General features: G+C 39.9%; 1 protein-coding gene across 1 annotated transcript in view; it reads left to right on the top strand.

The window, feature by feature from the left end:
- Nucleotides 1-17231, top strand: part of C1QL1 (complement C1q like 1) — a gene marked incomplete at its 3' end in the record, with an annotated part of 61509 nt that extends 44278 nt beyond the window's left edge. Inside the window, exon 2 of the mRNA XM_083376320.1 lies at nt 17052-17231. Within this exon, the coding sequence (XP_083232446.1) occupies nt 17052-17231 (180 nt within the window). The remainder of the gene's footprint in view (nt 1-17051) is intronic.
- Nucleotides 17232-17639: the final 408 nt, after the last annotated feature.

Raw genomic sequence — 17639 nt, 5'->3', positions numbered from 1 at the left:
GCTGGCCAGGGTGGAATTGCAGCTCAAGCACAGCCACACCCAGCACCAGTACCTGCGGCAGCTCCAATTCAACTGCTGCAAGTCCAGGCACAGGCGCCCCCTGCAGGTCAAGTCTGGATTGCACAACCTGCACAGCCAGTACCTCAAATGCATGTTCCTCAACAGGCATCTTCTATTGTACCACTGGTTGGTGACTCGAATTTGAAGCAATCAGGACAAAATTACAGAGCATGGGTCAGTGAAGTTGGACTTATGGGTACCCATTGCATGGTATTTAATCCTCCTAACCAGCCATGGACTCCTGATATATGGGACTTGAATAATAAAGCATGTGCAACATTATTGATGTCAATGGACACTGAATTGCAACTTACGTTTTCACAAGATGCAACTGCTCAACAAATTTGGACTCAATTAGAAGCATGTTATCGGCCTACGTCAATTGAGTCTACATGTTTGCTTTTGTCTGAGTTCCATGGCTCTAGATTAAAACCTGGTGAACATATTGGAGAACACTTAACTAAAATGAAAGGAATAAGAAGAGAACTGGGTGAAAAAGGCTATCCTATTGATGACTTTCAAATGATCAGCATTATTATTAACTCATTGAACTATGAATGGAAAGATGCTATTACCAAGATTAATCAAGTGCCTATTGCTCAACGCACAGTGGATCATGTATGCAGAATTTTAACCGAAGAAGAGGCACTTATGCAAGCTGTGCCACATTTGAGAGGACCACCTGCATCAAGAGCTCCAGCAAGGCATTCCTTCCGTGAAAGAGCCTATGTTCCAAGGATGCCAAGATGTTACATCTGCAATCATGTGGGACATGCCACCCGGGATTGTCCCCAACAATTTCCAGTGCCCGCCACGTACCAGCCCAGAGGAACAGATTCCAGAGGAGGCAGAGGTAGAAGCAGATGACAAGGTTGTGGTCGTGATCCCAGGCATGATCCCCAAGCTCCCCTTGCCACATTGGTTTTAACCAACGATCCACAACCTCAACCAGAGTACGACAGACGACTTCTTTGGACTTTGGACAGTGGAGCAGCATTACATGTTACCTATAGAAAAGAGCTTTATACAGAGATGCATGAGCCTGAACCTGAACTTCATGAGCTTTACTCTTTTTCAAATCATTCTGTTCAGGTTATGGGAAAAGGAACTGTTTATCTTGAAGAGCTTGATGCATTTATTCCTGATGTTTATTATGTACCATCAGCTACTAGTAATTTGCTTAGTCAGAGCCACTTCTCTAGGATATCAAAATTCCAGGTTCATCTTCTTAAAAAGGCAAGTTATGGAGTTAAAGACAGAGATATTGTTGCTGAAACCATGTTGATTAGTGGTGTTTATTACTTAAAGCCAAAGTCTAAGCAGCAAGAGCAGGCAAGTATACAAGATCCAAAAAGGGGGAGTGCAGGCCCAGGGAGAGATGTCCCAGAGAGAGATCCTGTTACTATTTCAAAGGCTCCTAAAGCTAACAGGAAGACAAATAAGATACAAGTTGCTCACGGCAAGCCTGAGGTTCCTAGTAAACATGTTAATGTTGAGAATTCACTAACTGGTAAACCTTTGCATTACAGGTGTATTCATAAGTGGCATAGAAGATTGGGTCATGCCAGTTTCCGTGTTCTGAAGAAGATGCCAGAGTTCGCAAGAGGTTTGGATCTAAAGGGGTGTAAGGTGTTCATGGATTGTGCTGTCTGCAAAAAATCCAAATCCAAAGCAGCAGCAATTCCAAAGTGCGCTACACGCCTGTCAACACGCATTTTTGATTTGGTACACACTGACATAGTGGGTCCTTTTACACCAATTGGTTGTAAAAGATATTTCTTGACAATTGTTGATAATTACTCTAGATATGGATATGTATTTCCTATGAAAGAAAAATCTGAGACCTTTCAGATCTTTAAAGACTTTGCCGCTCTTGTATATACCCAACACGAAGTCAGCATCACCAGAATTCAGAGTGATCGCAGTGCTGAATTCATGTCTCAGCATTTTCAGGACTGGATGCGTAAAAATGGCATACTACACCAGACCTCAGCTCCTTACACTCCGGCTGAGAATGGAGTGGCAGAACGCAGAAACGAGGTTCTGCAAACAATGATGTGTTGCCGTCTCCCATACTAGGGTGAGGCTATTAAATATGCTAATCATATCATCAACCGTACTTGGAGTAGTGTAATAAATCAGACCCCTTATTTCATGTTATATGGACACAAGCCTGATCTCATGCATCTCCATATTTTTGGTTCATACGCTATGGTGAATATTCCTTTAGCTCAAAGAAAGAAAGGGGGTCCTGCAGCAAAAAGAATGAGATTTATGGGTATTGATGATAATTCAAAATGGAGCAAATACATCGACTCTTTTCATGTAATAGTGATTTCACAATCATCTACTTTTGAGGAAGATGCTGACTGGTCCAGGATTCATTCTAACGATCCTGGAGTTTATTTTGGAAATTTTGGACTCAGATGTGATCTTAAATCGAGGACTACCTGTATAACATAACTTTCTTTTTCATCTGACTGGAAACATGAGTATCCTTTAGAACAGACATGTCAAACACAAGGCCCGGGGGCCAGATCCGGCCCGCAAAGTGGTTTCATGCGGCCCGCGAAGCCATCCTGGAAACAGTGAGGGAACGGCCCCCATTGCCTTAGCCCTGGCCCAGAGACCCTCCTTCTGCCAGAGACCCTCAGATCTGTCCCACTCCTGCCCAGGCCCCCATAGGCACCCTTGATGCGAACGATGTAGAGCTGGCCACGCCCACCCAGTAGGCCATACGCACTCTAGCCACGCCCACTCAGTAGGCCACACCCACCCTGGCCATACCCACCCAGCCCCCTGAGGGCAACCGCAATGCTGATACGGCCCTCAGTGAAATTGAGTTTGACACCCCTGCTTTAGAAAAAGAATATACTTATTCTTCTGTTCACAGAACTTTCTCAGAAATCTTCATTTGTTCAATGGCTAGTTCATTGTCAGTTCAATATATAGCCATAAGGGTTGCATCTCTTATTTAAACAGATCAAAACATGATGGCTGTGAGATTACATTTGGCTTGAAATTTATCACTATAATTTCATTATAGCTAAGATATTGTAATTTATTATTAGTACAAAAAGATATTGCATAGATGTGAAAAATCTCTTTAATTCATATTCAGAGCCTCTTCCAAATTAATGAATGATGTATCTTTATCCAGACTCTAGTAAAATGTTTATGAGAAGGTTAGTTTTTCTAGTATCAAACAAAACATAAAACAAAACAAAACAAAAAGATACATTGATGAATAAATTGAAACAAGTAGAATTAGGACCCAGGCAGAACCTGAAATTGGATTTAGAACAAAATATTAAAGTGTTTCACAATCAAATGGAAAATTCATAAGGATATAAAGGTTGCCAAATAGAAATATTTTGAAAAAAGTAATGAAACAGATAAATTTTGGCATATTAGCTGCAGAGAAAAAAAATGTTACTTTGATTTGGATTGGAAGAAAGTATGTCTCCTCTCCAGAGATGATGAACTAATTTGTTACTTATTCTCTATTATACAAAAAGGTACCAAATCTGGAGAAAATTGAGGACTACTTAAATATAACACAGTCATGTAATTTATATGTCAACAAAAAGAAGATAAAATAAGCAATATAAAATATTATTATTATTATTATTATTATTATTATTATTATTATTATTATTAATAATAATAATAATAATAATTATAATAATAATGCAGGCTGTGAAAACAGAGAGCATTATAAAAATAACAGAAACAAAGGCAGAATATAAGGAAAAATGGCTGGATGACAGATTAAATAGATGGAAAACCAAAGCTTTGCATGGACAGCATTTGAAAAACATTGAAGGAAAATGTGATACCAACTTGACATGGGCATGGCTTAAGATGGGAACCATCAAGAAAGAAGCAGAAGGCTTAATACTGGCTGCTCAAGAATAAGCAATACAAACTAATGCCATGACAGTGAAGATACAAAAATCTACTGACAATCCAAATTGCCGATTTTGTAACGACAAAGTTGAAACTGTTTCACATTTAATATGTGAGTGCAGCAAAATCACGCAAATTGATGACAAAGCTAGACATGACCGAGTTGCTAAACTAATCCACTGGGCATTGTGTAAAAAATACGACTTGCCTGTGTCTGAAAAGTCGTGGGAACATAGGGTGGAAAAAGTTGTCAAGAATGAGAGGGTGAAGATCTTGTGGGAATTCCAAATACAGACAGATCGCCATTTGGAAGACAACATGCCAGATATCACAGTCATAGAGAACTGAAGCATACAGTTGATTGATATCGCTGTACCAGGTGATGCCAGAGTCAAAGAAAAAGAACTGGAAAAAATTACGAAGATGTGAAAGAGCACTGGGCCCAGAACAGAGCCCTGGGGCACCCCACTACACACATCCCTCCAGGTAAATGCAGTTCCATTGAGGACCACACGCTGAGTACAGCTGGTCAGCCAGCTACGAATCCATCTGGTGGTGATGCTGTCATCTGGTGGTGATCTGTGGTCTACTTTATCAAATGCCTTACTGAAGTCCAAGTAAATTATATCTACAACATTCCTCTTGTCCACTAATTCTGTCACCTGGTCAAAGAATACAATAAGATTTGTCTGGCATGATCTGTTTTTGACAAACCCATGTTGGCTTTTAGTAATGACTTTGTTTGCCTCTAGGTGTTCAGTGATTTGTTGCTTGATTATCTTTTCCAAGATCTTCCCACATATTGAGGTCAGGCTGATAGGTCTGTAGTTTCCTGGATCTATTTTTTCCCTTTTTTGAAGATGGGAACTACATGAGCTCTTTTCCAGTCCTCTGGTAGTTCCCCAGTGCTCCAGGATCGTTCAAAAATATATTTCAGTGGTTCTGAGATCACATCTGCCAGTTCCTTGAGAACCTTGGAGTGTAATCCATCTGGTCCTGGTGATTTGAACTCGTCTAGGCTGGACAGGTGCTCACTTACCATTTTCTTGCCTCTTAACTTGTGTTTCTATTCTATTTTTATGGTACTGTTTTTGATAGGTTGGACTGTTTTTTCCCTTTGTGTAAAGACAGATGCAAAAAATGAGTTAAATAGTTCTGTTTTCTCCCTGTTGCTTGTCACCTTCTTGCCACTTTCCCCCAGTAAGGGACCAATCATTTCCTTAACTTTTTTCTTGTTTTTTACATGTTGTTATTTTTGACTTTGGTTGCAAGCCTTATTTCATTTTGAGCTTTAGCTTTCCTCACTTCATCTTTGCAGGCTTGGATTATTTGCTGATATTCTGCTTTAGTTATGTACCCCTCTTTCCACTTTTTATACTTATCCTTTTTATCTTTCAATTTATCAGACAGTTCTTTATGCAGCCATGCTGGTTTCTTTTGAGAGCTGTTATTTTTCTTCTTTGTTGGTATTGTACTAGACTGGGCTTTTATTATCTCAGTTTTCAAATTTCCCAAGCTTCTTGGGTTGTTTTCCCCTTGAGGATTCTCATCCATGGAATCCTTCCCAAGCTCTCTCTTAAGTTTATTAAAATTAGCTCTCTTAGTCCAAGACTCTAGTTTGACTGTCTTCTATTGCTTGTGCTTTCATAATGTTCCCTGTCGCTTCAACACCTTCTATCATTTCATCTCTGTTAGTGAGGATTAGATCCAATATGGCTAATCCCCTAGTTCCCTTCTCTACTTTTTGGGAGACAAAGTTCTCTGCTAGGTTTGTCAGGAATCTGTTTGATCTTCCACTTGGTGCAGAGTTTGTCTCCCAGTTGATGTCAGGGTAATTATAGTCCCCCATTATTATTGTGATGTATTTCCTACATAGCTTAGTTAACTGACTAGCAAAATGTCCCATCTATTTCCTCTATTTGGTTGGGTGGCCTATTGCAGGACTTTTCAACCTTTTCATCCATTGTACCACTTTTAGGATAAGACAATATCCGAGTACCACCAGTCATTTAGCAAGGTGTCAAAAACTTGATGACCCAAAAAAAGGAAAAAAATATTATAAAGTATAGGTATTTGAAGTTGAATAAATTTGAAGTTGAATAAATTTCTAGGGCAGGATGGCTTTTGTGCAATACTGTATATTATAAGACTTTTAAAGAAATCTAGATGAAACTATTAACCCTGGTAATGAATGGAATATAGCTTCAAGTACTTCCTTCTTGTAGCAACAGGCTTTTACCTCTTTGATCTACAAAAAGGGGAATTATCCAATTTATCCAGTCATACAGACTAGCACTTTATTGAATATAGATTACAATCTTTTTATAGCTATGCTTGCAAAAAGGTTGAATGGCTTTTTAACTGATCTAATATATCCTGATCAGACAAGATTTGTTCCAATGAGTTATATGAGAGACAATATCAGATATATTTTGAAAGCTATCAATAAATCAGAAAAACAAGAAAATGGCTATTATTTTTATTGATAGGGAGAAAATGTCTGTTAGAGTGGAATGGGCCTTCATATTCATATAGATACAAAACATTTATAATGAAGAAGCCAAGTTAATTGAAAATGAATTTTTACCACAAATCTGTAGAATAATGAAAGGGACAACACAAGGTTACTCTTGTTCTTGTCTTATCTTGTTTTTTGTATTAGAACCATTGGTAATGAAGATACTGCAAAATAAAATTTCAAGAATTAAATTGGAAAACCAAGAACTTACATTAAAATTATATGCCATTTTTCTTTTTCTTATGCTTGCCGATTCAAAGAATGGGTACTTGGATCAATAATGGAGCATGAATTGTAAGCTACCCAAAATGATTGAGATGGGTGGCTATAGAAATTGGATGGATGGATGGATGGATGGATGGATGGATGGATGACAATATGGTTTAGTATCTGGATATCTGATTAATTAGACAGATGTGATTACATAATATTTATCTGAAGAAAAAAAGCAATATATGAAGCAAACAGGCTTTAGTATCATTCTGAAAGTAATTAAGGACTTGAGAATTTTTTCAAGCTAAAATAAAGATTTATTAAGAATAATTATGCACAAATTTAGAAAATAAAATGGTGGATATTTTAAGATGGAGAAAAATAAATTGTCCTCATGAAGAAGTGTATCAGCAGTAAAACTAGATATTTTATCAAGAATTAACTTTCTATTTCCTTTTTTTTATTGAAAAGTTTTATCATACATTTTATCTTTAACAATCCCCCCTAACCCTCCCCTATCCCTCCCTTCCTACCCCTACCCCCCTACCCCCCCCCCCGACTTCCCAGAGCTAAGTACAAGGTATAAAGAACAAAAAAAACCCAATCGTAAACATTCATATGCTAACAACCATAAACTCTGAAATCCATCTCTCTCTAGCTCATATAGGGTACTTACAAACACTATTAATATAAGATATATAAAAAAAGGAAAAGAGAAAACAAGAGGAGAAAAAAAAAGGAAGACTTATTCAAATGCTACATGAAACTTCTTAGTCCCATATTTGTTCTGGATATACTCAATCCATTTTCTCCACTCCATAACATAACGTTTTTGCGAGTGATCTTTCAAATAAGCCGAGATCTTTGCCATCTCTGCCAGGTCAGAAACCTTTAAAGTCCATTCTTCTACAGTCGGCAGTTCCTCCTTCTTCCAATATTGGCCTATTAAGAGTCTTGCTGCCGTAATTAAATTCAACATCAGCTTAGTGTCCACAACCGTAGCATCTGTAATTATACCCAACAAAAAAAGTTGCGGACAAAACTTTATCCTTTGCTTGAAAATCTTCTGCATGTTCCACCAAATTTTTATCCAAAAGGCCTTAACTTTTTTACAAGTCCACGTCTTCTTCACCACACCTCCAGCATTTAAGCTGGCAAGTATGTATCCGAACTATAAGAATTAACTTTCTATTTCAAATAGTTCCAATAAGAAAATAAAAAAACAAATGGCAGAGACAAATAAGTAGTTTTTGTTGGTCAAATAAAATACCAAGGATTAAATTTAGGGTCCTGCAAGGTATAAAAGAACGAGGTTGACAAGCAGTAACAAATCTTAATATAGGCCACTAAACTAGTGTTTTAACTTGGATTTCAGATTGGATCTATTATAGTTATAGTTATAGTTTATTTGATTTATATACCGCCCTTCTCCTTGGTAGGGACTCAGGGCGGTTCACAGGGCATATATAAAAAGAAAGACAATACAAAAATTAAAAAAAGGATTAAACCCATGCCCAATTAAAAACAGTAATACAAATTTAAAAAACAATTAAAAATCCATAATCCCCCATCAGGCCAGACCAGCTAATTCGAACAGGTGGGTCTTCAGGCCCCGACGGAAAGTTCGGAGGTCTGGTGCCATCCGGAGCTCCACCGGCAGTTGATTCCATAATGCCGGAGCACCCACAGAGAAGGCCCTCCCCCTGGGGGCCACCAGTCGACATTCCCTGACTGGCGGCACCCTGAGGAGGCCCTCTCTGTGGGAACGCACAGGGCGGAGGGGAGTCGATGCCGGCAGCAGGTGGTCCCTGAGGTATCCCGGACCCATGCCATGTAGGGCCTTAAAGATCGTAACCAACACCTTGAACCTCACCCGAAAGACAACTGGTAACCAATGCAGCTCGCGGAGCAAAGGTGTAACATGGGAGTACCGGGAAACTCCCAAGACAACTCTCGCGGCCGCATTCTGTACCAGTTGGAGCCTCCGAGTGGTCTTCAAGGGAAGCCCCATGTAGAGAGCATTACAGTAGTCAAGGCGAGAGGTCACGAGCGCATGAGTGACCGTACACAGGGCATCCCGGTTCAGATAGGGCCGCAACTGGTGCACCAGGCGAACCTGGGCGAAAGCCCCCCTAGTCACGGCCACTATATGATCTTCCAGGGTAAGCCGTGAATCTAGGAGGACTCCCAAGTTGCGAGCCCTATCCACGGGGGGTAAGAGCTCACCCCCCATAGAAAGAGATGGAACATTTTGAATGTCCCGGGATGCCGGAATGCACAGCCACTCAATCTTGTCAGGGTTGAGTTGAAGTCTGTTCCTCCCCATCCAGACCCGAACCGCCTCCAGGCAACGGGACATCATGGCGAGGGCATCACTGGGGTGGTTTGGGGTCGAAAAGAAAAGTTGGGTATCATCGGCATACTGGTGATGTTATTTCAATACAGCAGAAGCCTTACATCTATATTTTTTGTTCTATATAAATACCAACATATAGCATGTAAGAGATTGTTTGATTATAGGCACTGCATTAAAAAGTTTGGAATAAATATTTCACCTAAGCAGCAGAATTGCTGATTAATTGTCTCCGAACTTCATCTTTAAGTAATAATTTCTTCTTCCTTCCAGAAGGGGGCTTAATTATGGGTTCACTTTTTTACTCACTTTTAATGATGAAATTATTGCAGCTTTTCAAAATCACAAGGAAAAATAGTGAAGAGAAAATAGAAAATAAAGTGATCTTCACAGGCAACAGGAATTGAACAATGAAGATGAAATTATGAGACTATTAATTAATGTTCTGGTTTGAAGCAATATCAGCAGAGATAAAAGCTGCTGATCTTATTAAAGACCCAGCAACCTTAACCCTCTTAGTAGCTGTTTTGCTAGTCCATTTAAGAGAAGTTAATTTTGTAATTGCATTTTAAACCTGTAATTTCATTTTAAATGTAAATTGCAACATAGCTTAGCTAGACTTTAGGGCAGGGTGGGGGAAACAGAACAACAATTAAAAACCGTATAGAGGGAAATTACTTTTTTAAAAAGAATTATTGCAAATTTTATTATTTAAAACTTTGGACAAGGTGTTAACGGTCTGACATTCCTTCTGAGCGTTCTATGACAAAAAAGCCCTGTATACCAGACCATCTTATTTGTCTCTTGAGAAATCTATATGCGGGCCAAGAAGCAACAGTGAGAACTGGACACGGAACCACTGATTGGTTCAAAATTGGGAAAGGAGTCTGGCAAGGCTGTATACTGTCGCCTTGCCTATTTAACTTATATGCAGAGCACATCATGAGAAAGGCAGGGCTAGATGAATCAAAAGTTGGAATTATGATTGCCGGAAGAAACATCAACAACCTAAGATATGCAGATGATACCACTCTAATGGCAGAAAGTGAAGAAGAACTAAAGAGCCTCTTGTTGCAGGTGAAGAAGGAGAGTGCAAAACTTGGGTTAAAACTAAACATTAAGAAAACCAAGATCATGGCATCCGGTCCTCTCAATTCCTGGCAAATAGATGGGGAAGAAATGGAGGTAGTGACAGATTTTATTTTCCTGGGCTCCAAGATCACTGCAGATGGGGACTGTAGCCAAGAAATTAAAAGACGCTTGCTCCTTGGGAGGAAAGCCATGGCAAATCTAGACAGCACACTAAAAAGCAGAGACATCACCCTGTCAACAAAAGTGCGTATAGTCAAGGCTATGGTCTTCCCAGTTGCAATGTATGGCAGTGAAAGCTGGACCATAAGAAAGGCTGAGCGCCAAAGAATTGAAGCCTTTGAAGACTCCTGCGAGTTCCTTGGACTGCAAGGCGATCAAACCGGTCAATCCTAGAGGAGATCAACCCTGACTGCTCTTTAGAAGGCCAGATCCTGAAGCTAAAACTCAAATACTTTGGCCACCTAATGAGAAGGAAGGACTCACTAGAGAAGAGCCTAATGCTGGGAAAGATTGAGGGCAATAGAAGAAGGGGACGACAGAGAATGAGGTGGCTGGATGGAGTCACTGAAGCAGTAGTCGTGAGCCTAGATGGACTCCAGAAGGTAGAGGACAGGAAGGCCTGGAGGAACATTGTCCATAGGGTCACGATGGGTCGGACACGACTTCGCAACTAACAACAACAATATACATACACATATATACATTTTATGTACATATCATTTATATACAGTTATACAATATTCAATCTTATCGACCACCTTATTCTAGTAATATGTGAAATCAGCATCCTGTATATCTCTATTGAGACCTTCCTTTCTGTTCCCACCATAGGTAAAACTTATTCCAAATTTTTTAATAATCTGACTGATCTTTATTTTTTATTTCCAAAGTTAACTTGTCCATTTCTGCGCACGTCCAAATTTTATTTATCACTTCACTCTTGTCAGGTATTTCACTATTTTTCCATTTCTGGGCGAACGTCATTCTTGCTGCTGTGATGATGTGTATCATTATATATAACTCTTCTTTGGTATATTTCTCTTTTGTTATGCCAAGTAGGAAAAATTCTGGTCTATAATCTACTCTCTGTCCTGATATTAGGAATGCATTGACTTGCTTAATAACTGTGGTGTTTACTTAAAAACTGCCAAAAAAAAAGGGTCAGAAAATTGGGCTGGTTACATGGGTGCCTTGACTTACAACCATCACAATCTACGGTAGAAGTGTGGGCCTCAATTATAATTGTAAGTCGAGGACCACTTGTAGTTGCTTTGCATGACATCTCACAGAGCAGCTTCTCCCTCCCCTTCTCTTGGCCTTGTGTATGTTTGATTCCTCTTGCACTTCCTCTTTGCTAGGTTTCTCAGATCCAGTCAGCTCACCTGCAGCTCAGCTAGACATAGTCCATTCCTATTTGACTCACCCCTGGTGCTTCTCATCCCTTTGGTCTTGATTTTCCCTAACAAATCAGAGTTATCTCCTGCTTCTCTGTCTTACTTGCTTTCTTACTTTTCTCTAGTCATAAAGTGAGTCTCTGTGTGGTGGAGAACCTGTCACTTTGCACTCATAACTTTTATTCATTTTTCTCAAGCGCAGTTTTGTTCCTTTCTAACCCATATAATAGCCTCTCCTTCATTTTAGAAGTATTCTAATTCCATGATGTCCTTTCAGGTTTCACTTTGTTTGGTAAGAAGCCCCCATCTTCCTTCTTTGTACCAAAGCATCCTTATTTCTTTCCCTATCAGGCCCTGGAATCAAATTCATATCACATAAGTACTTTCCTTGCTTTTCATAGCAAAGTCTAAACAGTTCATACCCATTTTCTTCATTTCAACTACTATATGATACATGATGAATAATGATGTGGTCATCCATAGCATCCATGCACAGTAAATGGGTTTAAATGAACTGTTTTGGTAATGTTAGATTAGCAATAGTAATAGCACTTAGACTTATATGAATGAATGAACCTTTATTATCAAAGTACAACATGTGTACGGTGAGATTGGCTGAGCCTCTCTTCGTGCCTCCCCCACAACTCACAGTGACAACAAACCCACCATCTTGTGAGCTAATTGCACAACACACCAGCCTCACAAGTCAATCATACATAAAGTTATTTCCTGTTCAGGAGCCTGACAGCCCATGGATAGAAGCTGTTCTTCAGCCTGTTGGTATGGCTGGCTATACTTCTGTATCTCCTACCCGATGGTAGGAGACTAAACAGGTACTGGCCAGGGTGTGAGTCATCCCTGAGAATTTTCCTCACTCTTCCAAGGCAGCAAGCCCTGGCGATGTCATCCAGTGGTGTCAGGCGACAGCCCACGATGTTTTGTGCTGTGCTCACCACCTTCTGTAATATCTTCCTATCCACAGCTGTCAGGCCAGCATACCAAAGCACAATACAGTATGAGAGGACGCTCTCTATAGTAGACTGGTAAAAGAAGGTCATTAGTCATTGTTCTACCCTGTTCTTCCTCAAGACCTGAGGAAGTGGAGTCTTTGTTGGGCCTTGCTGGCCACCTGGGTTGTATTAACTTTCCAGGTAAGCTCCTCACAGAGGTAGACTCCCAGGAATTTAAAGGAGGAGTCTCTCTCCACACAGCCCCCCCCGATGTAAAGTGGGGCAGGTTCCTCTCTTTTCCTCCAAAAGTCTAGGACCATCTCTTTTGTCTTGCTGATGTTCAGGTGCAAGTTGTCATCTCCACCTGTAATAAGATGCACTACGGTGGTATCATCTGTGAACTTAATTATCATAGTGGATGGGTCAGATGATACACAATCGTATGTGTACAGTGAGTACAGGTAGGGGCTAAGCACGCAGCCCCTACCTATGCCACTTCATAGTGCTTTACAGCCCTCTCTCAGTGGTTTATGGTTCAGCATATTGCCCCCAACAATCTGAGTCCCCATTTTACCAATCTTAGAAAAATGGAAGACTTGAGCCAGTCAGGATTGAACTCCTGGCAGTGAGCAGTGAGTTGGCCTGTAATACTGCATTCTTACCATTTGTGCCACCCTGGCTCATTCCATTTATTTATTTGCTAGATATGGGTCTTCTTTCCTGTTGTAAGTATAAAGCAGAGTGCATAAGTGTTCCTTACTTCCATTTTTCTCCACACATCAACTTGGAAAGTTAAATTAGACTGAGATGGAGTGACTGTTCCAATATCAGCTAGTGAGAATCAGCAGCTAAAGATAGATTTATCTGAGCCTGGATCTTTCTACTTCTTGATCACTACCCCATTATGGCACAGTATCAATATGATACAAATTATCTCAACAAATATTCATAAACATGCTGCTGTTGGCACTGTTGCATGTTGAATGTAATCAGTGGTGGACCTTCAGAGAATTTTCCTATCTATTATAACCAGGGCTTTTTTTCTCATAGAACGCCCAAAACGGAGTTCCGGCACCTTTTTTGGATGGAACCTTGTAGGGTAGGCAAGGCAGGTTGTATGACATGTGTGAGTTCCGGCACCTTTTTCTTTTACAAAAAAGCACTGATTATAACATCTTTACTTTTCTGCTCCACTGAAACCCTACAGGCTGTGCAAGAGAAGTCACAGGGTTAACTATTGTATTTTTCCCACATAATAATGCTTAGTATGCGTCATCCATCACAACAGCATTGTAAACACTATCATTATAGATACTTGAATGCTCTGGTTTTGCATTATTCTAGAATTCCCCTCAGCTAAGATTTATACTTTTGGACCAGAAAAAAATCAATTTTAAAAAATGGAGTTTAATTTCATTTATTTATTTATTTATTTATTTTATTAAATTTATATACCGTACCAAATTGGTAAATTTATTTACCAAAGTGAAAGGTAATTTTTTGGTCCTAATATAGATATCTCGTAAAAGTTTTGTGTGACTCTGATTTTTCTACAATCACATCTTCATGATGGAAAATATTCAGAAGATAAGGAAATTATAAAAAATAATTGGCTCATATGGCCATACTGAAAATTTGAAACCCATCTATGAAAGTTTGTTTTCTGTTTCTAAAAACAAAACAATTTTAAAGTTTGTTCCTCTGTTCACAGGACTACAATTTAGTTAGTTAGAAAAAAGCTAAAATGTTAAGCTTTGAAAATTGGAGAGACTATAATTCTGAGCATGTTCCACAGCCTGCAGTACAATCACTGACATAATTATCTTCTCTCTTGGAGGCAGAAGAAAGAAATAATATTTTAATGGTTTCACAGAAACTACAAATGTCAGCAATGGATGTTCTGTTGTTACAGTATTTTTAACCTCTGTGATCTTATCCCCTTACTTCCTGTGGCTAATAAGTCTGCCGGCACAATGGATATTAAAGGGATCCTACATATATTTCCAGATATATCATATCCAAAATTGTAATTTTGTAAGGAATGCATAGTAAATTGTCTAGTTCCTTCATGTTTCTGATTGTAATTAAAAACATATTGTATTAAATTGCATTAAAAATGGAAAATATTCCCACTTCTGCCATAAAACAGATCTATATTCAATTGTAATTACAGTAAAACCTGTGGAAAATGAATGCCTTTTTACAACTGCTTCTTTGTATTTGGTCATAGGCCGCTGTGTGTGTGTGTATGTGTGTGTGTGTGTGTGTGTGTGTGTGTGTGTGTCTGTGTGTGTCTGTGTGTGTCTGTGTCTGTGTCTATGTCTATGTCTCTCTCTCTCTCTCTCTCTCTCTCTCTGTGTGTGTGTGTGTGTGTGTTTTGAATCCTGTCTTTCTTGGTTACAAGCTAGGGATGAGAACCAATGTGGTCAGCCTAGAGAGCTTGATCTGTGCCTGACTAACAAGATGATTAGGGCAGTAAAAGGCAATTCCCCATTTGCTTGTGAAAATAAAATAATTACTTTTGGGTCTTTTCTGAGGAGGTGGGGAGTGCCCATTCTAAATATCTCAAGGAGCCTCTAGGAAATATTTAGAAGCATGATATAACAACTCAGAAATATATTTGTTTCATCTGTTATTCCTGCTCTGTCTTACTTTGGGGGGACATGAGGAAGAAAAATATGAACCAAAAAAAGAAACCCCATGCAAATAATATACAGGCTATGGTCTCACAAAACAACCCATTTACACAATTTCACCTATTTTTTTTTGATCCCATACAACAGTTTGAACCAACATATATTTGTTATATATTTATTTCATAACCCCTCTCCCCTCCCCGGTAGACTAATAAAGGAGGTGTTGAGGGAGGAGGGTTGTATATTTTAAGGATGGCTCATACTCATATATTATGATACATATATTTGCATATTTGTGTATTTGCATATACATACATGTGCTTGTCTACAAATATCTACTTAAATTGCCTCTAGATGAAGATCAGACCATCCAGTTTTGAGGTAGAACCAGATTGCTAAATAAACTGGTGCATTAAATTCTCTACCACTCAAGACTAAATTGATCATTGTTGGAATAAAAGTCTACTTTTACTTGTTTCTTTTATGGAATTAGGTGGCTTTTAAAATATGTAAATGCAAAAGGATGCCTTCAAGACCTGAATCTCACTTCTGATTACCCCAGTTTCCTGATTGGAATAGTGGTTCCAAACATATGCAATTATCTATTTTTCCCATAAAGCTTAATGGAAGCCCTTGCAAAGAAATAGAATAGAATAGAATAGAATAGAATAGAATAGAATAGAATAGAATAGAATAGAATAGAATAGAATAGAATAGAATAGAATAGAATAGAATAGAATAGAATAAAGCTGGAAGGAACCTTGGAGGTCTTCTAGTCCAGCCCCCTGCTTAAGCTGAACCAGCTCTTCCCTGTATACAGCCAATGAAGAGATGTTGCCAAGGGTTTGGGGTTCTTCAGGATCAAGAAATTTAATGTCTAAAATTAATGTAATCTTCTTTCTGCAGACTTTTTCATCTAAGGCAGACATGTCAAACACAAGGCCCGGGGGCCGGATCCGGCCCACAAAGTAGTTTCATGCGGCCCGCGAAGCCATCCTGGAAACAGTGAGGGAATGGCCCCCACTGCCTTGGCCCTGGCCCAGAGACCCTCCTTCTGCCAGAGACCCTCAGATCTGTCCCACTCCTGCCCAGGCCCCCATAGGCAACCGTGATGCCAATGATGTAGAGCTGGCCACACCCACCCAGTAGGCCATACGCACTCTAGCCACGCCCACCCAGTAGGCCACGCCCACCCTGGCCATACCCACCCGGCCCCCTGAGGGCAACTGCAATGCTGATGCGGCCCTCAATGAAATTGAGTTTGACACCCCTGATCTAAGGCAAGTTGTGGTAATAATAGCAGCAATACCCCTGCATCCCTGCCATTCTGGTACCCCACCCCAGCCCACAGTTCTGGAAGACAAGCAACTGCACACTTGCTGTTTGTACTGTACTCCCAAACTGGAGGATGACTGGAGCAAAGCAGAGCAAAGAGGTTCTCTAGAGCCTAGTTGGGAGAGGGGACCCTCTTTCACAGATACCAGCCCTAGTACAGGTCTCATCCATATTATTCATTTGCCTAGAAGCCTCCAAATACTAATTTTGGAGCATCCTAAATAGCAACCAAAATTGTTATTTATTTACATTTAGTGATTGCTACATAAGTTTCTATCTTGGTGAAATTTAGCCCTTTTGTATCCCCAAATCAGACATCAAGCTGGCCATTTGCAGTAAAGGGTTACTCTCTTTCTATTTTCCCCTTATTAAAGGGAATTAAAGTGAGCTGCTTTGGAAGCCAAAAATTAAATAGGAAAGATGCAACAGAGGTGCAGTATTTCTACAACCAGACCCTTTCTTGCATATTGGCTTTGAGAACTTTCATTGCTGCTACCATTTCACCTTTTGCTTCCTCTCTCTCTCTCTCTCCCTCCCCCCTCCCTCCCTCTCTTCCTCTGCTTTCCCTCCAACCTCCCTATGGACTCTTAGGTGCGGGCCAGTGCCATTGCACAGGATGCTGATCAAAACTACGACTATGCTAGCAACAGTGTTATCCTGCACCTGGATGCTGGGGATGAAGTTTTCATCAAGCTTGATGGAGGCAAAGCCCACGGAGGAAACAACAACAAATACAGTACCTTTTCAGGTTTCATAATCTACTCAGACTGAGGCTGGAAAGAAGCTTACTGACTCCCAGCCCCCTGGATTTCTCCATGTGGCAAATTTGGCTGCTGAATCCATTGATACTAATGTCTTTGCATACAGCCAGTCTCCCTCCCTGGGTCATATCAAAGCAGAGTTGGGTCACTTTGTTTTATCCTCTAGTGGGCACTGGGATGACCCAACTGATGATTCAATCACCATCCCCATTTCTTTTACTTTCCATTGTATCGTGAACCACTAAGCCTTTCAACAGTATTAATATGGAGGATGAAGAGAAAGATAGCCAAGGAGCCAGGGTGAATCTTGAGATGTAGTCTGGAGAATTGATCATCCCATTGCCCTTGAGGGCATTTTCATTTCCATCTTATAGGACTTGTTGAGACATGCTGCATGCTATTTATTGGGAGTAGATTC

Source organism: Vipera ursinii, assembly GCF_947247035.1.
Source record: "Vipera ursinii genome assembly, chromosome: Z".
In the NCBI taxonomy this organism is placed as follows: domain Eukaryota; kingdom Metazoa; phylum Chordata; class Lepidosauria; order Squamata; family Viperidae; genus Vipera; species Vipera ursinii.
The sequence above is the reverse complement of the archived record's forward strand: the minus strand, read 5'-3'. Positions and strand labels throughout refer to the sequence as shown.